The sequence below is a fragment of the Staurois parvus genome, unplaced genomic scaffold (assembly GCF_062004578.1).
Source record: "Staurois parvus isolate SC_StPar_1 unplaced genomic scaffold, SC_StPar_1.0 ptg000390l, whole genome shotgun sequence".
Lineage (NCBI taxonomy): Eukaryota > Metazoa > Chordata > Amphibia > Anura > Ranidae > Staurois > Staurois parvus.
In genome coordinates, this window is record NW_028318186.1 from 9471099 (window position 1) to 9494489 (window position 23391).

Genomic DNA, 23391 nt, shown 5'->3' on the forward strand with positions numbered 1-23391 from the left:
CCCCCTGCTCCCCGAACATTTAAAAAGAAAATTGCTTGACCCCCACCTTTCCCCCAGCAAAAAAAAAAAAACCCTCAGCCCTGGCCTCCTGTGGATGACGCCTCCCCGCAGGGCTGGGGACTTGAGATCTAACAAGAATGCCCTTCAGCCCATTGTAAGAATATTCCCACAGGAATTCAAGCTCCCGGTTCTGCTGAGAAGAATAGTGACATCACCTGTGCCCCCTGGATGCACCAGAGGTTAGGGTCGACTTTTCTTTTTTCTTGGGCTTAATGGTCTGTTTGAAAATGGCCTTTAGAAATCGTACTGTTCTCTATGGAAGGTCCGCTTTAATAGTACCCTCCACTCAATCATTTTAGGGAAGTCCAACATGGTCATAGAAGTGTGGTGGTCATAAGTTCATATGCTTCTGCTCATATAGTGTACTTTTTATTTTACATTTTGGGGGTGCATTATTCCTTATATTGCACATAGTATAATTTTAAATAATTTTTGTTAATCAGTCCCAGTGAGACAAGTCCTCAGATCTGATATCACACACAAAAGGAGATTTTATGTTCTGCAGATTACCTCTTACTGAATTTGTTCTGTCTGAATCCAGGTCCTATGTTATAAGGACAACCCAGAGACCCTTGCCAGTTATCTGGAGCTTTAGGTTCATCCAGCTCACTGTGAATAAACAGAATATGATTTTATAAGACCTTCATTAAATTATTTTTAATATATGTGATTGAAATGGATAGCGCCCTCTGGTAAGTAATGACTGAACATCAATGCTGGGGAGGTCAGTGTTCATCCCACTGGTACCCATGATACCTCTACCTCTGGGAGTCTTGCCTATGGATGTCAGAGTCTTGCAAGACCTCATGGGACTAGCAGTTCCTCAAAACCTATTTGGAGACCCTTTCTTTAGATGGAAAAGAGTCAGAAAAGCATATAGTTCATCTTCTAAAATGGATCCTTTAGCTCATCCACACCATCATGTAAAACTATCGGGGATAGATGACATGTTCCCATCACCTTCCCGGCGCTTCTCACATCATATCATGTCCAAAATGCAAGAGTGTTCACAAATGACATGAAAAGGAAACACACTGAACTTTATATCCGATGTTGGAAGTGACATAGTCCTGGCTCCTGTATTCTGCAAGCTACCGTATGATGTACATTACATATCCTGGGTCAAAGGGGTGATTATCCTAACAATTACTAGCTAACAAGTAGTCTCCATTTGTCTTCTTTAAGCCCCTTTCACACGGGAAGCATGATCAGGTCTGCCTCTCAGTTTTTCAGGCAGAGCTGATAGTAAGGCTAAGGGCAGGCGGATGTACATGGACATGGTCCTGTTTACACCTGATCACCACTGCCTCCGTCCAGAAAAGTTAAAATCTACATCCTTTCTCAGTTTTTCTAAACTAAACGTGATGGATTGTTGGAGGTAGTCCTTGTATGCAAGTTGATTTTCAGCCAGCTCCCCATGGATCCAACATGGGTCCAGAAAGCCCTGGTTTGTAAATGCAAAAAAAAAATTGAGTGGGTCTAGATGTCACATAGCATCACATGGTGTGAAAGTGGAACTAAACTCAGAAAGTGAAGATTTGCTATGATGTAGGGAACATTTAAAAGTGTTAACTGTGCCTAAAAGGTACCCTCAAAAATCCAGAATAAAGCAGTGCATTACCTACTATGTGAGGGTGACTAGGCACTCCTGTGCCTACATCCTTATCTGCAGTGAGAGATCAAAAGCCGGCCATAGATGGAGTGATTTTATTTCTTGCCACCACCTTTTGCAGGAATGAAAATTGCTTGATTCCCCCATCAACACAGTCAGGGTTGATAGGGGAATCCCTCCCATAGAGCCATTGTGTTCTCCCAGCAGAAGGATGGGGAAGCCGCCCCTGCCAAGAGAACACAGTGATTGCTGGCAGCTATATTAGCTCTAAAATTCTTATTACTATACAGGATTTATATAGGGCCAACAGTTTGCACAGTGCTTTACAGCATGAGGGCAGACAGAACAGTTACAATACAATTCAATACAGGAGGGATCAGAGGGCCCTGGTCGTTGGAGCTTACAATCTAAGATCAGACTGGTTGGTTGTACCCAAGTTGATTCTGCCTGCTCATACATGTTTTGAATCTTGTCCAGTCCCTGTTGAACTGGCCGAATTTTAAAGCGCCTATGGACGGATTTAGGCACTGCTACCTCTGAGTGCTAGTCTCAGGAGATTTGGAGTGAGATTTTGTAATGTAACTATTGTATTGCTCACTGATCTCCTTGCTGGAGGAGATGCATGAAGCTATAAAACCTTCTGTGTGCTGCTCCCCATGCAGCCCCCCCTTAAACTCACCTGAGCCCCCTCTTGATCCAGCATTGTGCATGAGAGCCTTGGCTGTCCCAGGTCTCTCTCCTCATTGGTGGAGACACAGTAGCAGGAGCCATTGGCTTCTACTGCTGTCAATCATAGCCAGTGAGATAATGAGGGGTGGGAGCGAGCCACAGCTTTATGGATGCATAGAGCGGAGCTCAGAAGGAAGCACACACCATTTCCCCCATATCAAGTGACTTGCTATTGGGGGCACTGGTCAAGAGGGAGGGGACCTGAGAAGAAGAGGAGTGGATCTGTTCTGTGCAAAACCATTGCACAGAGAAGGTAAGTATAACATTTTTTTCTTTTTTTTTTTTTTAAAGTCAAACCTTTAATATAATTTTAAAAGCAAACTATACTTGGAAGCACTTTCAATGTCCTAGCAACAAGGCAGAATGGGATGATGCCATTTCTGGGAGTTTTCTGGCCAGGCTTCAGGAGGCATGTACATTGCCTACACCTATAACAGGGGCATTATTTAACTTTTGTCAGATCTGCACAGTTTTTTTTAATCTACAATCCTTACTTGCATAGGCAGTTTTTTTTCGGTCAAGGTGATTGTGACGAATTGTCCCTGTGTGATCACATTTTGCCCTTTCTGTTCCAGTTTCATCCCCTTTGTAAAGCTGGACATGTTTCACAGACATTCTACACTGTTTGTTTAGGGAAATGTGACCTGGTAGTCTTTCACTTCTAATAGAGTTCATACTGTATTGTTAGTTGTAGGGTTTGTTGTGGGTGGGGAAAACCCGGTGCCAGGCTGTCTGGTGGGGGTGGGGTTGAAGCTGTATATACTGAGATGTGTTTAATAAAGAGTCAGTCATTATTCACCCTACACGAAGTTCCGACTCGTGGTTTTGGGTAGAGCAAAAGGGAGGGTTTCTTAGCTATAATATCTGCCTTGGGAGAGTGCTGGAAGACTTGCTGGAAAAGAGGACCATTGGGTGTGACACATAGCTCCGCACGAGGAAGCCCAGGCGGAACGGTTCCGCCACAGTGATCTAACCATATAAAGCTATACCAACTAACCATGTGCTCCATAGACCTGACTTTTTACTTTAGATTTAGGCCCCATGTACTCCATACTTTTTACATTTGATTTAGGCCCCATGTACTCCATAGACCTGACTTTTTACTTTAGATTTAGGTCCCATGTACTCCAAAGACCTGACATTTTACATTTGATTTAGGCCCCATGTACTCCATAGACCTGACTTTTTACTTTAGATTTAGGTCCCATGTATTCCATAGACCTGACTTTTTTATATTTGATTTAGGCCCCATGTACTCCATAGACCTGACTTTTTACATTGGATTTAGGCCCCATGTACTCCATAGACCTGACTTTTTACATTGGATTTAGGCGACATGTGCTCCATAGACCTGACTTTTTACTTTAGATTTAGGCCCCATGTACTCCATACTTTTTACATTTGATTTAGGCCCCATGTACTCCATAGACCTGACTTTTTACTTTAGATTTAGGTCCCATGTACTCCAAAGACCTGACATTTTACATTTGATTTAGGCCCCATGTACTCCATAGACCTGACTTTTTACTTTAGATTTAGGCCCCATGTATTCCATAGACCTGACTTTTTTATATTTGATTTAGGCCCCATGTACTCCATAGACCTGAAATTTTACATTTGATTTAGGTCCCATGTATTCCATAGACCTGACTTTTTACATTTGATTTAGGCCCCATGTACTCCATAGACCTAACTTTTTACATTTGATTTAGGCCCCATGTACTCCATAGACCTGACTTTTTTATATTTGATTTAGGAGACCGGCCAGGATCCCTCAAAAGTGCAGATCAATTGGAGTCTAGCTCCCCCTAGCTGATTAGGAGGGTGCTACGTTTATTTAAAAAAAAAACAACATTTATTTAGAGGACTTGAGTTAGTTACCATATTAATGTTCGGGCATCCTGGAAACCTATGGGCTGTGCTGGTATGTGAGAAATACCTTTGATCTCAGATTCAGGAATTCTATAAGTGAACTCTGCAGAATAAGTGAAGCAAAGTCAATATCCTGGTAGAATGGAGGCAATGTTAGCAGAAATCTATATACACAAACTGGAACAAAATGAAGAAGATGTGAGAAATGAGGATAGCATATAGGATTCTAATACAAATAACTTGATTAGAGAGCAAAACAGGGTACATGTTATAATGAGTAGGACAAAACATGGGGAGCAATAAAGCGAGCCAGCCAGAAAGGACTCTGAGGCTCCATTCACAGCTGAGCGTAGCGTTTTTCTGTGTTTTTGGATGCATTTTGTCACGTGCCTTTTTGCACGTTTTCATACAGCGTTTTTAGGTGTTTTTGGACTTTGGCACTTTATTAGCCAGTAGAGAAAAATATCTGTTGCATCATTTGTTGCTATAGGTTTTTCTTTTTTTTAGTTTTTCCATCAGCATGAGCTTTTATTATTATTATTTTTTTTTTTAATTATTATTTTGTTTTTGGTTAGGGTAAGGGGTTAGAGTTAAGGTTAGGCTAGGGTTAGGATTAGGGTTTAGGTTGGAATTAGTATTTTAGTTATTATTTTCTTATTATTTTATTTATAATATTTTACTTATAATTTTCTCAGTATTTATTTATTGTTAGGGTAATAATAATAATAATAATACAATGAATAAATAAATGTAAAATAAATACACAAGTAAAAAAAAATAATCATAAATAAATACTAGGTAAGTAAATAATAATTAAACCCTAACCCTCTAACCCTTACAAAATATATATATAAACAACTTATTATTAATAATAATAAACACCTAAACATCTAAACCTGAACAAAAATACATCATTATTATTATTATCCTCTTTTTTTTAGAGGGGAGCACGGTGTGTTACCACAGTTTTTGGTCTGTTTACCACACTTAGGGTGCCTTTGACATGTAATGACAACATAAACACGATGCACATTTGCAGCGTGTTTCTGAAACTCATGGCAAAGTGCGCATTTTCTGTGCAGATTGCCATGCATTCGGAAACACACAGATGTGAATGCAGCCTCATTTTTCTGTATAAACGCACCAATTTCACTTTCAGGCTCCATTCACACCAAAAGTAGAGAGAGCGCATGTGTTTTCAATGGGCTGCGCTACATGTGGCAAAGTAGCTCATGGGACATTTTGGCGTGGTCTCGCATTTTTTTCTGCACGTATTGCTGCATTTGTCATCCCGTTTTTTTCATGTGGCAAAATGTGTGCTTGTTTCTGTGTTTGGTGTTCCGGTAACAATTAATGACACTGAAAAAGCAACTACGTAATTTTAGGTGTATAAATGTGGCCATACACTATACAATCTGATTGTACAATCTCTGTACAATCTCCATTAGATTTACCAAAACTATATAATAGGAGGACACGCCATCTATCCAATCACTTTATATCCAATCAAGCAGGCCCTTGCAATACATCATGGGTGCATGTGGCCCCAGGGAGTCTAGCATGCGGCCTGGGCCCATCTGTAGAGATGTAGAGATGCTGGGGTAGCCAGGTAAATGCAAGTGGGGAAAGATCCCAGGGATGCTCTGAATAAATAGTTGATGAGTGAAGGGTGTGTACTAATGAGATAAGAGCAGGATGTGTGTGCTAATTTGATCAGCTGGTAATCGGCTTCCGGGGTCCTACTGGTTCCTCTGTCCTCTCTCTACATTCCAGGAAGTGAAAAAGCTTTCTAAGAAATTTAAAGTGCTAAGGTAAGGCCTGTTCTCCAGATCAAAGAGGGCTTGTATATTTATGCAACTGAGGTACATTAACCTCTTCCCGTCCGGCCCATGTCAATAAACAGCCAGATAGGAGCACTGCTGATGTTTCCATTGCCTGTGCGTGCTCCCTAGGAGTTCCCGATTCACGTGATCACTGATTGGCCAATCAGTGATCACATGAATAGTAGTAAACAAGATGTCACTTGCTGACATCATTGTTTACTACTAGTGAATCTGTGAATAATCAGAGGTCACATGGTACAAGGCTATTCACAACAGCCTTGTATCATGTGATAAGCTGTGACTAATCACAGCTCATACAGTATTTCTCAATGGCTGCAGGAATGCAGCCAGAGAAAAGGAGCAATGATTGCTTTTACAGCCTTTATGGGTCAAATCATTATCCCCCACAAGTAGTACAGTGTCACTATGGTAACATTGTACTGCTAGGGTGACAGTATGCTTAAAAAAAAAAAAAAAACATAAATAATAATATAAAAAAATAAAATAAAAATGTAAAAACACTTTTGAAAAATTATAATTTTTGGTTATAAACTAATTTGGGTTATTTTTTTTTACTAAAAAGATAGATGAATACATTTTGGCCAAGATTTTTGAAGAAAGATTATTTATTTGCAAAATTTTATAAGAAAAACACTTTTTTTCAAAATGTTTGGACTTTTTCATTTATATAGCAAAAACAAATCCCAGTGGTGAATAAATACCACCAAAATAAAGTTTTATATGTCGCAAAAAAATACTAAAAAATTCATATGGGTACAGTGTTGCAAGACCGCGTCATTGTCATTCAAAGTGTGATAGCACTGAAAGCTGAAAATTGGCCTGGACTGGAAGTCGGTGAAAGTGTGCAGACGTGAAGTGGTTAATGGTATATTGGTGCATAGGGGAGCAGGATTTTAGGGGAAAAAAATGTGAACTTAGCCTTTAAAATAATAAGAGAGTAAGATTTGGTATGTGGAATAATATTATCATAAAATGTTGATAAAGGGGAACAGTGAGAGAGGAAGATATGGCAAATAAGAGAGCAAAACATAGGAACAATAATACAGAAGGACATATGGAACAGTAAGAGAGCAGGACAAGGAAATATTGAAATAGAATGATATGGAAATTCATAACAGAGCTGAACATGGGAAATAATAAAATAGAAAGGGGGAATAATAAAAAAGCAGGGAATTATTAGAGAAAAGTATATGGAGAATAATAATCATAACACAGCCGGTTATAGGAAACAATACAAATGTAGAATATTGGGAATAATAAGAGAGCAAAGTATGGGATAAATTAAAACAAGAGGACATGGTAACCACTTGAGATGGGTAATAATAATATGTGGAATAATATAATATTAAGAGAGCAAGATATATGGAATATTATTATAATAAGAAGCAGGATGTGGGGACCAATCAGAGAGAGAAGGGCGTAGCAAATAACAGAGCAAAACATAGGAGCGATGATAGAGCAGGATATTTGGAACAATAAGAGAGCAGGGCATGGGAAATAATAAGACATCGGGATATGGAAAATAATAAGAGAGAAGGACATGAGGAATAATTAAAGAGCAGGACATGGGAAGTAACGAGACATCAAGATATGGGAAATAAGAGAGCAGGACATGGGAAATAACGAGACATCAAGATATGGAAAATAAGAGAGCAGGACATGGAGAATGATAAGAGACCAGGACATAGGGAGTAATAAGACAGCTAGATATGGGGAATAATAAAAAAGCAGGACATGGGGAAAAATATGAGAGCGCGGTGCATGGGGAATAATAAGAGAGCAGGACATGGGAAATAATAATAGAGCGGGACATGGGGAATATTAAGAGAACGGGACATGGGGAATAATAATAGAGCGGGACATGGGGAATAATAAGAGAGTGGGACATTGGGAATAATAAGAGAGCGGGACATGGGGAATAATAAGAGAGCGGGACATGGGGAATAATAAGAGAGCAGGACATGGGGAATAATAATAGAGTGGGACATGGGGAATAATAAGAGAGCAGGACATGGAAAATAATAAAAGAGCGGGACATGGGGAATAATAATAGAGCGGGACATGGGGAATAATAATAGAGCAGGACATGGGGAATAATAATAGAGCGGGACATTGCGAATAATAAAAGAGCGGGACATGGGGAATAATAAGAGAGCGGGACATGGGGAATAATAAGAGAGCAGGACATGGGAAATAATAATAGAGCGGGACATGGGGAATATTAAGAGAACGGGACATGGGGAATAATAAGAGAGCGGGACATGGGGAATAATAATAGAGCGGGGCATGGGGAATATTAAGAGAACGGGACATGGGGAATAATAATAGAGCGGGACATGGGGAATAATAAGAGAGTGGGACATTGGGAATAATAAGAGAGCGGGACATGGGGAATAATAAGAGAGCGGGACATGAGGAATAATAAGAGAGCGGGACATGGGGAATAATTAGAGAATGGGACATGGGGAATAATAAGAGAGCGGGACATGGGGAATAATAAGAGAGCGGGTACATGGGGCATAATAAGAGAGCGGGACATGGGGAATAATAAGAGAGCGGGACATGGGGAATAATAAGAGAGCGGGACATGGGGAATAATAAGAGAGCGGGACATGGGGAATAATAAGAGAGCGGGACATGGGGAATAATAAGAGAGCGGGACATGGGGAATAATAAGAGAGTGGGACATGGGGAATAATAAGAGAGCGATATACGGGGTATAACATGAGAGCAGGACATGGGGAATAATAAGGCAGTGAGATGTGGGGAATAATATGAGACTAGGATATTGGAATAATAGGAGAGCAGAATACAGAAAGAATTAAGGAGCAGTATATGGAGAATAATAAGGAAGCCTGGACATAGGGAAGAATAATTGAGCAGCATATGGGAAATAAGAAGAGAACAGAATATACTGAATATTTACAGAGCAGGATATGGAAGATAAAAAAAGAACAGGCTATAGGAATAATAGGAGGGCAGGAAAAGAGGGCATAAAAGGTAATAGGAGACTAGTATATGGGGAATAATAAGAGAGCATATTGGAATGATAAGAAAGCTTAGGATAATGGATTATAAGACAACAGGCTAGAGGGAACAATAGCATAGTAGAAAATAAGGAATAAAAAGAGTGGGGCATAAGGAGGAATAGGAAAGTAGGATACAGGGAATAATAAGAGAGCAGCATATTGGAATAATAGGAAAGCTGAACATAAGGAATAATATGAGAGCAGGCTAGAGTGAGTAATTATACAGCAGAAAATGTGGCATAAAAAGAAAGTGAGCAGAAGAAATGATAAGACAGTAGAACCTGGGGAATAATAGGAGAGCAGCAAATACAGGAATAAAAAGAGAGCAGGACATAAAGAATATTAAGAGATAGGCCATTGAGGAAAATAAGAGAGTTGGATATGGGGAATAATAAGAGTGTAGAATATAGGGAATAATAACAGAACAGGACATGGAGAATAATAAAAGTAGAGAGCAGGATAGGAGGGATAAGAAGAAAGCAGGTAATTGCTAAAATATAAGAGAGCTGGACAGGAAGAGCTGTAAAGGGAAAACATATCTGGTACAAAGAGAGAATATGGGAAATTAGGGTTGGGCTTCATGTTCGACACGAACATAAATTCAACTCGAACATGGCCCGCTCGTGTGTTTGGCAAACACTCGAACAGTAAGGGCGTTCAGCAAGCTGTTCACCTGCCACGTTCCATAAAGCACTGTGCCCTGACAGTGCATTGTGATTGGCCAAAGCAATGCAGTGGACTACAGATCAGGTGCAATGCTTTGGCAAATCACAGCGCATGATGATATCACAAGGAGCCATCATCGAGAGCGGAGCGTTTTTTTTTTCTTTTTTATGGTCGGCAGTGTTATCGGGGATGGCAGGCATCGTGAATGATGGTAGATCTACTTCAGGGGATTTTTTTTTTTTTAATTTTTGTTTTTAATAAGGGACTTGTCAAAGACTGTCTCTTGTCATTTTTACAGTACACTTTTTTTTTTGTGAATGGGTAGCGGTACCATTTTCACCATACTCATTCACACGGGGGTGGGGGCCAGTATCTGGTGGCCCCCTTGTTAAAGGGGGCTTCCAGATTCCGATAAGCCCCCCGCCCGCAGACCTCTACAACCACCAGCCATGGTTGTGGAGAAAAGGCCCTTGTCCCCATCAACATGGGGACAAGGTGCTTTGGGGGGGCAGCCCCCCTTGCCCAAAACCCCCCCCATGTTGAGAGCATGTGGCCTGGTATGGTTCAGAAGGGGGGTACTCACTCCTGCTCGGATAAGGGTCTGGTATGGATTTCGGGGGGGACCCCCGTGTCTTTTTTTTTTTTTTTTACATTTTGACTTGGGGGTTCCCCTCAAAATCCAGACCCAAAGGGCTTGGTATGGGTGGGGAATGCCAGCAATTCTTTTTACATTCAGCTGAAACATTAAAGAATGTCTTCACTACTAAAATACCGCATGAGTTAATCATGTAACTCATGTAGTATTTTAGTAGCTGTGCGGTATCTTACCACATACTCAGATGCGGTAAGATACTGCATAGTGAATTGTCCCTGTTCGAACTTCCAGGAGGTCAGAATGTTTGACCGCGAACTGAACAGGGGGGTGTTAGGAGAGCACAATATGAAGAATATTAAGCATGCAGGGAACAGATGTTCAAGAAAGTAAAACAGAGCAAAAAGGAGATGGATTATGTAAGAGGCATTGTACATGCAGTCATGGCCAAAACTATTGGCACCCCCACATTTCTGTCAGATAATGCACCACTTCACCCAGAAAATTGTTGCAAATACAAATGTTTAAGCATTTTCATGTTTATTTCTTTTGTTTGTATCGGTATGACACAAAAAAGTGGAGAAACAAAAAGCCAAATCTGACACATTCCACACAAAACCCCCAAAATGGACTGGACAAAATTATTGGCACCTTCTTAAAATTATAATAAATAATTGCATTTCAAGTTTGTGAAGCTCCTGTAATTTGTAATTAAACTCACCTGTATTAATTAACAGGTACTGATAATATAGAAATCACACTGGCAACATGTTAAAATGGCGAACAATTGACTCTATGTGCCACATGGAGAAGAGAAAGAGCAGCAAACAATTGTCTGAGGATTTAAAAACAAATAGTGTGGAAAAGCATGGACAAGCTCAAGGTTATAAATCCATCTCCAAAGATCTTATTGTTACTGTGTCCACTGTGCGCAACATTGTCAAGACGTCAGACGTTTACAGCCCATGGCACTTTAGCTAATCTCCCTGGACGTGGACGAAAGAGAAAAATTGAGCAAGACTGCAACAAAGGGTTGTTCGAATGGTGGATAAAGAACCTTGATCAACTTCCAGAAAAATTCAAGCTGACCCTCAAGCACAGGGTACAACTGTGTCAGCTCACACTATACGTCACCATCTGAATGAAAAGGGACACTATGGTAGGAGACCCAGGAGGATCCCACTGCTGACACAGAAACATAAAAAAGCCAGATTGGAATTTGCCAAAACTTACCTGAGGAAGCCAAAATCCTTTTGAGAGAATATACTGTAGACAGATGAAACAGAATTACAGCTTTTTGGTAAAGCCCATCATTCTATTGTTTTCAGAAAAAGAAATGAGGACTTTAAAGAAAAGAATACAGTCCCTACAGTGAAACATGATGGAGGTTCACTGATGTTTTGAGGTTTCTTTGCTGCTTCAGGCACTGGATGTCTTGAATGTGTGCATGGCATTATGAAATCTGACGACTACCAAAGAATTCTGGGGTGCAATGTAGGGACCAGTGTCAGAAAGTTGGGTCATCGTTAGAGGTCATGTGTCTTACAGCAGGACAATGGCCCTAAGCACACATCAAAAAGCCCTCAGAAATGGTTTCAGACAAAGCACTGGAGAGGACTGAACTGACCAGCAACGAGTCCAGATCTCAATCCCATAGAGCTCCTGTGGAGAGATCTCAAAACAGCAGTTGGGAAAAGGAAGCCTTCCAATCTGATAGACCTGGAGCAATTGTTGAAAGAAGAATGGTCCAAAATTCCAGTGGAGGTGGAAGTGATTGTAGCCGTATTACATAAACTCATTGATGGTTGCAGGAAGTGATTGATTTCAGTTATTTTTTCCAAAGGGTGTGCTACCAAATATTAAATTGAGGGTGCCAACAATTTTGTGCATTCCATTTTTGGGGTTTTGCGTGGAATGTGTCAGATTTGGCCTGTTGTTTCTTCACTTATTTGTGTCATACCAATACAAACAAAATAAATAAACATGAAAATGCCTAAACATTTGTAATTGCAACAATTTCCTGGGCAAAAGGGTGCATTATCTGACAGAAATGCAGGGGTGCCAATATTTTTGTCCATGACTGTACTGGAAAAGTGAGGGCATGTCCTTTTTCTTTTAGTCCCATATCATTGCTTCAGTTATTACCTTTAGCTGGATAGTACGGGGTGAGCTGATCACCAAAATTCTCTTTGAATGAGCCTCGTTCTACTCCAGAAGGTGGCATATACCAGGAATTAGGGTATGTGTCTGCAGGATTTGACAATCCATCATTTATGTCTTTCGGGTCAGTGTAGATTATTACACCAATCACTCCAAATTTGGCAGCATTAATTGCCTAAAACACAAAGATGATGAAATCAGCAAGTATTCTGTATACATAATTCCACATGTTACACATGTACAAAATGCCAGTAAACACACGTACAGCATGTAGAGATGTACAAAATCAGAACCAAACGTTAGGGTACTAAAAATGCAATAGTGAAGAAATATGAATAACTTTTTATGAGATTGCTATCCTGTGGAGAACAGAATCAAAAATAATAGTTGATCATGTCACAGATGGTTGTCAAAAAAAACTACTTCAATTCAAAAGCTCTGAGAACAGGCTGTAGCTGAAACTTTGAACCCCAATTCTACGAGAGAGAGAGAGAGCTATGTACTGCCTAATGGCAACTTATCTGATTCTCAGAGAGACAGCTATGTACTGCCTAATGGCAACTTATCAGATTCAAAGTTTTAGATCTCAGCTGTAATTTTCCAGCACAGGTTTGAATCTAGTAGATGCGGGGCAACGGAAATCGTCCCGATTTTAGTTCTTTTCGCTTTTACTCATGAGCATAGATGGGGGCGCTTTTTAAAAAAAATATTATTAATTAGATTTTTTTTTATTTTTACACTGCTCCTTTAATTTTTTTCTTCACTTTTATTCCTATAACAAGAAATGTAAACATCCTTTGTGAAATAAGGGATGACAGGTCCTCTTTATGGAGACATCTGGGGTCTATAAGACCCCAGATCTATCTTCTACTCTGGAAAGCATGAGATTAAAAAAAAAATCTCTTTTTTTTTTTAAAAAAAAGGCAGTGTTTACATCCGCCAGGACTGGAAGTGACATTATGATGTTGCTTCTGGTCTCTTAGACCATAGAGATGGCCGAGGAGCTTCCAGTCCCTGGCCAGCTCTATAATAACCCGGTGGCACCGTCGGATCAGATACTGGTCTCCTCGGTCACAAGACAGAGCCCCAAGAAGTTCCGGACATAACCTGCTGCTGTCTGTAAAAGCAATCCAGAGGCTAATCAGCCACTAGGATTGCTTTTAGAAAAAAAAAGACTGAAAAAAATACCAGGGTTATGGCATACAGGTGCAGCAATAACCCCCGGTATAATCACTTGAACCCACTCACGTACAGTACATGTATGTGATTTGGTGTCAAGTGGTTAAACTAACCAGACTGTATAATGTATGGCCAAGTTTTAAAATATTCTTTGGTAATTAGAGTAGATTGTACATGGATTGGCACAGTTTAATTTCTGTATGTAGCTGAAAGCCCAGGTCCAGCTAAAACATTTTTCTTAGTTTGGGATAGAGTAAGGAAACACTAAACCCTCTGTCGGGTTTCTATGTCTGTCTGTAGCCCAATGAGGAGATTTACCCTCAACTTTTCTCCTAGTGACTAGAGAGATAAAGACTTATTGTGTCCCCTGTGGAGATTTGCCCCTCATTTCCTGTCTTGTTGAGCACACAGCAAGTGAAGGGAAAGCTTCCTAATGAGAGTGAGTTCTGGCTTGTTGAGGCAGGGAGAAGGGGTTAAACATTGTGGTCCTTTTTCACAGGCTTTTTGGACCCAGCCTACCCACCCTGTACAGCTAATAAAGGGGGGAAGACTGGGTACCGAGGGCTTCCGTGTCTAACTCATCTGTGTACCTGCCACCATGCCTGGTTCTGGACCGCGGTATGGTCCTTTGTTGGGAATGTTGTAAACCCACCTTTTTGAAGGGGGGCTGCTATGCCAGAAGATGCCAACTCATTCGGATCACTGCCAAACATAGACTTACCAGTTATGGACTATCTCCTTTCTAAGGTAGGCCTGGGTAACCAACAAACAGACAATTAGGGTTAGGGTGTTTAAGGACCTGTGTTGTACTTTATTCTGTATGCTAAGGAACCTACAGTAAAGTTTGTTAAGTCTTTTCCTGAGCCTGGTCGGAAGTTACTGTAGCATCCTCTTAGTGCAGCTAGGCTGAGCTAGACCCTAATGGTTAGTCAGGAGCTGGTTAGCAGCTCAGGTGTGATAGCCACAGGAGTCAAATTGTTGTCAGGGCTGAGAACCTCTGCAGGCCAGTCCCTCTGGAATTTCACCCAGGCTCTGAGGCTTTTGGAGGAGGGTCTTGGAGGTAGTGGGTGGATCTGAGGAGTGGCTGGCTGCACACTTGAGGGAACTAAGCCAATCCCCAACAGAAGGCTTGGCAAGGAGCTGGGACTCCCTTAAAGTGTAAGAGCCTGCTCAGTAGCAGGAGTGTGGAGGTGGGAGAGGTGTGTGGAGCAGAAAGATGTGAGGTTTGAGGTGGAAGGCTACCAGGAGTCCTAGTGTGATGGGGCCTTCCTGCGAGCCTAGAGCTGGAAAGAAGGAAAACTTTGGACTCGTTGGCCCCCTGAGAGAGGACCACCTGTATGGCAGGGAAGGAGCAGCCCAGCTGATAGGACTGGTAGTAGCAGTCATGCCGCAAGTGGCACAGGAGAGGTTCTGAGTGAGTTCAACGGCACCCCCTGGGCAGATAGGGGAAGGGGCACTCTGGTGGGAAACCAGATTAGCCCTCTACTAGTGACTGTTCAGCTCATTTACGGAACAGGAGCCAGAACTCCTGCTCAGGAATAAAAGTCTCCAGATTGCTAGGTGAAGAGGAGTTAATCTAGAGTCTGGGATGTTACAACTGGGAGATGCTGGGTAGCACTTCAACAGAGACTGCATCAGAGAAGAGAAGCTTGTGAATAGTTCAGGAAGTTGTCCTCAGATATCGGTTCCATTAAGCATCCTATATCCCCCTTACCCTATCCCTGTTCTAATCCCCTCAATAAATACCAACACCAAGGCTCAAAGACTGGATTCTGTCTCCGGATGAAAGTCTGTTTTGAAAATGCTAATTGACTGGCCGTGCAGGACTATAGGGGGACCCAAATTCAACAGCAATCCCTAAGGGGGATAGTGCTACATTACTAAAGGGGTGCATGATGGTCATGGGGCAGACGCACTACATTACTTTGGGTCAGGTAAAGCACATATAGGGTATGAAGCAAGAGGTTCACTCAGTATTGGAGTGAAGGCAGAGGGTAGTTGCTACAGGTAACCAAAACACTAGTGTCAAGTGAATAGCAGGCTGTCATGAAGCTTGGTACCTGGGTATGATGAGGTGTCCCCTGGTAGCAAGGGGGTTGCTGCTTGTCTACCTCCCTAGCATTTCACCTCCCATAGCAACCAGGAGCAGACCAGCATTATGGACACCCTCAGCCTAGCCACATGCTACAGGAGAGAAGATGAGAAGTGAAAGTAGTACATGCATGAGGTCTGCGCTAGGTGCATGGCAGGACCTTGTCACTTTGAATGAAGTGGCAGAGGTACGCTGGATGGATGGAGTGGGCATAGGCCTAGCAGTGTCCCTTCTAAGTGCAACAGTCACAATGATGTGTGTAGTGACATGGTGCAAGGCTAGTGACCCCACCCACACTGCCTGACATGGCCCAAGAACCTGGTGGGCTTACTTCCATGTACACATCTAGTGAGGACCAACCCACCGTAGCAGCCCACAAACAGACAGCAACACAAAACAGACAAGAGCTTAGCTAACAAAAAAGGTTTTGATTGGACAATGGTGGTTTATGGCGGAATCCGGGGCAGCTGTGAGCACATGACCTGGAACTATAGCGCCACCAACCCTGCTTTTTAGATAATTTAATTAATTAAAGGTTTTAAAAAAATTCACTACCCTTGGCTTGCCTCAGAATTTCTATTAAAAGCGACATACAGTAAGTGTACACATTTCTTACATTCACATAGGTCTACTATTTTCATTATTGTAGACTGTAGTTTAATTTAGGAAATACCCCACCTTGTTCACTCTTCCTATTCCTCCATAGCGCACAATAGCGATGGTGTCAGTCAGGTTTATATGGTTTGCCAGGTACTGGAAATCACTTACTTTCCCTTCATTGGCATAGACCAGTTTCCCCTATAGGACGGAGACAAAAGAAAGTATACAGAGTGATATAATGATGCAGATAAAAAAACGTAGTCTTCAGAATCAAAAATGGAATTCTGAATCAATAATGGAATTCAGAATCAGTAATGGAAAACAGGTTCAGGATGGCAAAGAGCAAGCATATACCGCAGAATTATGCAGACCAGATTAGGAAAGCTGCACAAACATGGACTCTTCACAGCAATGTCTCTGTGGCTCAGTCATGGTCACACGAGCAGACTCTACCAAGCGGATCCACCTGTTCCGTTTACATCTGACTGTCATCCGATCCACTAGATAGATGGGGAACGGAACCCCATCTGTCTGTTTTTAGCAGAATGTATAAATGGACCCATTATTCAGACAGCATACTTGCCAGTGAGACATCCCCAATGCTTTCTACCAATGTGTTTTCCCCTCATCTCTGTCCCCAGTCCAGTGACCACACACTGCCCACAGCACTTCTCTGTTTACTACTGCCAGCTTCTGTCACCTCACTGATGTTCAGATTTTACACATCAAGGCTTTAAGTAGCCAAAACCGGCAGTCACCTCTCAGGACAGACCACCAACAGCTTAAGGACCCCTCTTTTGTCTTCTGGGTTGACAGGATCGTTCAGCATTACAGGAGCCAGAGTAATGATCAATCTCAGGGGAGGGAGCAACCCACAGTCTGCAGAATGGGAGACAGGTATGTAGTCATCACTGAGCACCACTATCTCCTCACTCTACACCCCACTGTCCTCCAGTCTATCCTGCTACCCCCCAGTGCACCTTGCTACCCTCCAGTCCACCGCTCTCCCCCCCCCCAGTCTATCCCAATACCCCCCAGTCCACCCTGCTACCCTCCAGTCCACCCCACTGCCCCCAGTCCACCCCGCTACCCTCCAGTCCACCCCATTGTCCCTAGTCCATCTCGCTGCCCCTCAGTCCATCCTAGTACCCTCCAGTCCACCCAACTGCCCCCCAGTCCATCCCACTGCCCCCTGAGTCCATCTTGCTACCCTCCAGTCCACCACACTGCCCCCCAGTCCATCCCACTACCCCCCAGTCCACCCCACTGCCCCCAGTCCACCCAGCTACCCTTCAGTCCACCCCACTGTCCCTAGTCCATCTTGCTGCCCCCTAGTCCATCCCGCAACCCCCCAGTCCACCCTGCTGTTTTCCTCTCTATGTTTGATGGTGACCAGAGACATGAAGTCAATAAGTCTTCTTTTTTATTAATTACAGCAAATCATGAATACAGCCCTACGTGTACTGAACACTTAAATCAGATGTTCCTATGTTCCTATGTTGGGTAAAACAGCTCCACAATTGAGACTTTATCTCTTTTTCTCTGCAAACCTGCCCCAGGAGGTTGCACTGATCATAACCAAAGGAGATCTGAAGGTAAGCATCTGCTTTCTCATCCCTGCCCTGATTTCCTTTCTAACCATCTTATTAGCTGCTAGACCTATGTTCCCCCTAGGGCAGGGTTTCTCAACCAGGGTTCCTCCAGAGGGTTCTAGGGGTTCCTTGAGCAATGAGAACTTTCTGCCTCTCAGATATGTTCCCACTGACACCATTGATCTTTTTATCTATCTATAAGGGGGTCATTCTTCCCAATGACTAGAGATGAGCGAATCGAACATGACGAAGTGGAATTCGTTCCGAAGATTTGGAAAAATTCTATTCGCGACGAATCCGAAGATTAGCAAACTTCGGATGCACGAATCGAATTTTCCCAAAAATGGCGGCGACAAATGGACAGAGAAGATGGGGCAGGGATCTCTGGGAAGGCGCGCAGACAAGGCGCGCTGACCCATAATGCATTCATGACATGTGATCGCATTAGCCAATCAGCAGCCAGCCAGCACTATAAATCGCGGCCATCTTAGAATTCTCCATTAGCCTCCGGTCATTCAAGAGAGACAGACCTGTGTGTATTAAGGGACAGAGTTAGGGCCACAGAGACTTTAGGGCCACAGAATCGTTACTCAGGGACACAGAATCGTTACTCAGGGACACAGAATCGTTACTCAGGGACACAGAATCGTTACTTAGGGCCACAGCTATCAAAGAATCGAAAATTTAAAGTGACATACACCCTTTTTTTTTTTGGTGGCTGTCGTGCACAGTTGGTGCTGCAGTTTGCCGATTGTGCAAAATAAACTGACTTTCTGCTTCACAACCACTATTGTACGTTCAAAGAGTTAAATCCATTTACACGCCGGCTGGCGGTAATATTTTTTGGGTGATTAGTGCATTCCAGTGACATAAACGTACAGTTTACAGCCAACGGCAAGCTGCAATTGACCGATTGTGTACAATAAACTGACTTTCTGCTTCACAACCACTATTGTACGTTCAAAGAGTTAAATCCATTTACACGCCGGCTGGCGGTAATATTTTTTGGGTGATTAGTGCATTCCAGTGACCTAAACGTACAGTTTCCAGCCAACGGCAAGCTGCAATTGACCGATTGTGTACAATAAACTGACTTTCTGCTTCACAACCACTATTGTACGTTCAAAGAGTTAAATCCATTTACACGCCGGCTGGCGGTAATATTTTTTGGGTGATTAGTGCATTCCAGTGACCTAAACGTACAGTTTCCAGCCAACGGCAAGCTGCAATTGACCGATTGTGCTAAATAAACTGACTTTCTGCTTCACAACCACTATTGTACGTTCAAAGAGTTAGATCCATTTACACGCCGGGTGGCGGTAATATTTTTTGGGTGATTAGTGCATTCCAGTGACATAAACGTACAGTTTACAGCCAACGGCAAGCTGCAATTGACCGATTGTGTACAATAAACTGACTTTCTGCTTCACAACCACTATTGTACGTTCAAAGAGTTAAATCCATTTACACGCCGGCTGGCGGTAATATTTTTTGGGTGATTAGTGCATTCCAGTGACCTAAACGTGCAATTTCCAGCCAACGGCAAGCTGCAATTGACCGATTGTGCTAAATAAACTGACTTTCTGCTTCACAACCACTATTGTACATTCAAAGAGTTAAATCCATATACACGCCGGGTGGCGGTAATATTTTTTGGGTGATTAGTGCATTCCAGTGACATAAACGTACAGTTTCCAGCCAACGGCAAGCTGCAATTGACCGATTGTGCTAAATAAACTGACTTTCTGCTTCACAACCACTATTGTACGTTCAAAGAGTTAGATCCATTTACACGCCGGGTGGCGGTAATATTTTTGGGTGATTAGTGCATTCCAGTGACATAAACGTACAGTTTCCAGCCAACGGCAAGCTGCAATTGACCGATTGTGCTAAATAAACTGACTTTCTGCTTCACAACCACTATTGTACGTTCAAAGAGTTAAATCCATTTACACGCCGGCTGGCGGTAATATTTTTTGGGTGATTAGTGCATTCCAGTGACATAAACGTACAGTTTCCAGCCAACGGCAAGCTGCAATTGACCGATTGTGTACAATAAACTGACTTTCTGCTTCACAACCACTATTGTACGTTCAAAGAGTTAAATCCATATACACGCCGGGTGGCGGTAATATTTTTTGGGTGATTAGTGCATTCCAGTGACATAAACGTACAGTTTCCAGCCAACGGCAAGCTGCAATTGACCGATTGTGCTAAATAAACTGACTTTCTGCTTCACAACCACTATTGTACGTTCAAAGAGTTAAATCCGGTTTTATTTTTGGGGTGCTTATTGAATTAAAAAGTATGTCAGACAACACGCAGAGGAGTGGCAGAGGAGGCAATGTTTCAGGAGCGAGCAGACGTGGCAGCAGAGGAAGGGGTCGAGGCAGCACTAGTCGCAGCCAGAGGCCAGTGCTCCCGGTGTCATCCAGCAGTCGTGTCTCCACCGACAACCCTGCCGTCATCGATTGGTTGACTCGGTCGTCTTCCTCTTCCCAGGTCACCTCTGACACCTACAGCCAACGGTCGGTGGGTACGTCAGACACAACCGTTAGTTGGCATGGCCCGGGAGCAAGCCCACTGAAATCACGTGTCCTCGACCTGCCCCTGTCCTTTGGTGTTCCCTCACCAAGCGAAGTATCGCATGCTGTGGGCTCAGCCCCACTGTACAGTGAGGAAGAGCTAACAGAGGGCGGTCAAGAACGGGGGGAGACATCCGCCTCTTCAGCAGCCAGGCGAAGAAGTACTGGCGAGGAGAGTGGCTCGGTAGCCGGTCTAGAGACAGGTCTGTCTCCTGACCCACACTCAGCCGAGGGGGCTAGTAGTGACGCGGAGACCCTAATTGATGATGATGAGGCTGATCGCACTTGGCAGCCTCGTCGTCATCAGGCTATTGCTTCCGCATCATCAGGAGAAGAGGGTGCCAGCTTGCCAGCGAGCAAAACAGTCGGTGGGTTGCCCAGGAGGCAGCAGGGTCGCAGCAGTGTCAGTGGAGCCAAACGGCCACGGAGTAGAGCACCAGCTCCACTGCAGCCTACCACCACGGCCAGTAGTGGTGCCGGTGTGCACAGAGGAAGTAGCAGTCAGCCAGTGAGGAGTAGCGGGGGCAAAGTTTCCTACTCGGCGGTGTGGCAATTTTTCGTCAAGCCGCCCGAGGAAGTAAACGTAGTCGTATGTCGACTATGTGGCCAGAAAGTCAAGCGTGGCCAGGGGGCCAATGTTGGGACTACAGCGTTGCGTCAGCATATGCAGCGTCGCCATTCGGTGGCCTGGGAAAACCGTGATAAAGATACGGCGGTTCTGCCTGCCCCAGCCCCCGCTCCATCACCCGCTCCGTTACTTGCTCCGTCACCCGACGTCAATCGCCCTCTATCAGCCAGTCAAGGCTCCAACACCTCTGCTGAGGGGAGTTGTCGCTCGTTGGCATCTTCCGCTCGTTCAGATGCTCCTTCTCCTGCTACTCCTCTTCACGGATTCCGTCAGCAGTCTTTCTTGGAATCCGTTTCCAAGAGACAACAGTTTGCGAGCACGCACCCGACGGTGCAGAAACTGAACGTCCTCCTGTCCAAGTTGCTGGTGCTGCAGTCCCTCCCTTTCCAAGTGGTGGACTCAGCACCTTTCCGAGAAATGATGGCTTGTGCCGAGCCGCGGTGGAGAGTGCCAAGCCGGCATTTCTTCGCCAAAAAGGCAGTGCCAGCCCTGCATTCACATGTAAAAGAGATGGTGGGCCAGTCTTTGAGCATGTCGGTCTCTGCCAAAGTGCACGGCAGCGCCGATGTGTGGAGCTGTAACTACGGTCAGGGACAGTACATGTTATTTACGGCCCACTGGGTGAACGTGGTGCCGGCACAGCTGCACCAGCAACTTGGACAGGTCACGCCGCTTTTGCCTCCACGTTTGCACGTCCTTGGTCCAGCAAAGATGTCCGCCTCTACCACCTCTTCTTCCGCCGTGTCCTCAGCCGCCACCCCCGTGCCAAGTCCCATTACCCGACCGGCATATCACATGTGCAGGGCGCAACGGTGTCACGCTGTGCTGCACCTGGTATGCCTTGGCGAACGTAGTCACACAGGGGAGGAACTTCTGAGTGTAATGAACAGAGAAATTGACAGATGGCTGTCTCCGCGCAAACTGAAAATCGGAACCATGTTGACTGACAACGGAAAGAACATGGTGTCTGCTCTGCGTCAAGGAAGGTTGTGCCATGCGCCATGCATGGCTCACATGTTCAATCTGGTTGTCAAGCGGTTCCTAAAATCCACCATCCCACTGCAAGACATCCTTAAAATGTCACGTAAACTTTGCATGCATTTCAGCCATTCCTACACCGCAAAGCACACCCTCCTTGAGCTGCAGCGGCAGAACGGAATTCCACAGCATCGCCTGATCTGCGACGTTGCAACAAGGTGGAATTCAACCTTACATATGTTAGACCGCCTTTACGAACAGCGAAAGGCCATCACCGATTTCCCGATGTTACAAGCGGATAAAGGTACTCCCCTGTGTAACTTAGATGTCAGCCATTGGCAGCTCATGCGTGACACCTGCCGCTTGCTCAGGCCCTTTGAGGAGGCCACGCTATTCGTGAGTCGGCAGGACTATGGGATGAACGACGTCATTCCTCTGTTGCACGTCCTGGAACAAATGCTGTTAACAATGGCTGGTCAGGGTGCGGTAGATGTGGCGCACAGATCTCAACGCCACATGACCCCTGTGGGGGCAGGACAGGAAGAAGAGGAGGAGGTAGAGGAGGACATTGGTGCTCAGGAATTATTGAGTGAAATGGGTGGTTTTTACACTCAGCGGACAGGAGTGGAGGAGCAGGAGCATCTGGTAGAGGAGGAGGAGGAGACAGAGGACCCAGACGCACCGTGGCAGTATGCTGTGGAGATGGAGGCAGGGAGTCCCTCGCATTCCTTGGCACAAATGGCCCATAGCATCCTCGGTTGCTTGCGTAGCGACAGCCGAATAATAACCATCAGACAGAGGGATGACTTTTGGCTGTCCACCTTGTTGGACCTTCGCTACCGTTCAAAAATGGTGGCCTTTTTCACACCTGCTGAGAGGGAGGCCAAAATAAAGTACTATAAAAACCACCTATGTAGTCAGTTGGTCTCTGCCTTTCTGCGCCAACGTCCATCCTCAGACACTGTGGGCCCTGTGTGCTCGCGTTCCGCTGCCATGGCAGCAGGGGAGGGGTGGGGTGGTAGGAGCAGTGGCAGCTCCACCAGCAGCGGCTGCCTCAGTCTGCAGTCGATGATGAGTAGCTTTCTTCACCAGCGCAGTGAGGAAACTACTAACCAGCTGCAGCAGCAGCAGCATCAGGTGGACCTGGAGCAGGACCTCAAACAACAGGCTTGG

The 23391-nt window shown here is 44.1% G+C and overlaps 1 protein-coding gene across 1 annotated transcript in view; it reads right to left on the bottom strand.

Annotated features, from left to right (window-relative positions):
- Positions 1-23391, bottom strand: part of LOC149455668 (aminopeptidase NAALADL1-like) — an 83515-nt gene that overhangs the window by 36640 nt on the left and 23484 nt on the right. Inside the window, exons 4-7 of the mRNA XM_089686068.1 lie at positions 16514-16633; positions 12550-12739; positions 4283-4376; positions 571-669 (exon numbers count right to left, since the gene is read on the bottom strand). Coding sequence (XP_089542194.1) covers positions 571-669; positions 4283-4376; positions 12550-12739; positions 16514-16633 — 503 coding nt within the window. The remainder of the gene's footprint in view (positions 1-570; positions 670-4282; positions 4377-12549; positions 12740-16513; positions 16634-23391) is intronic.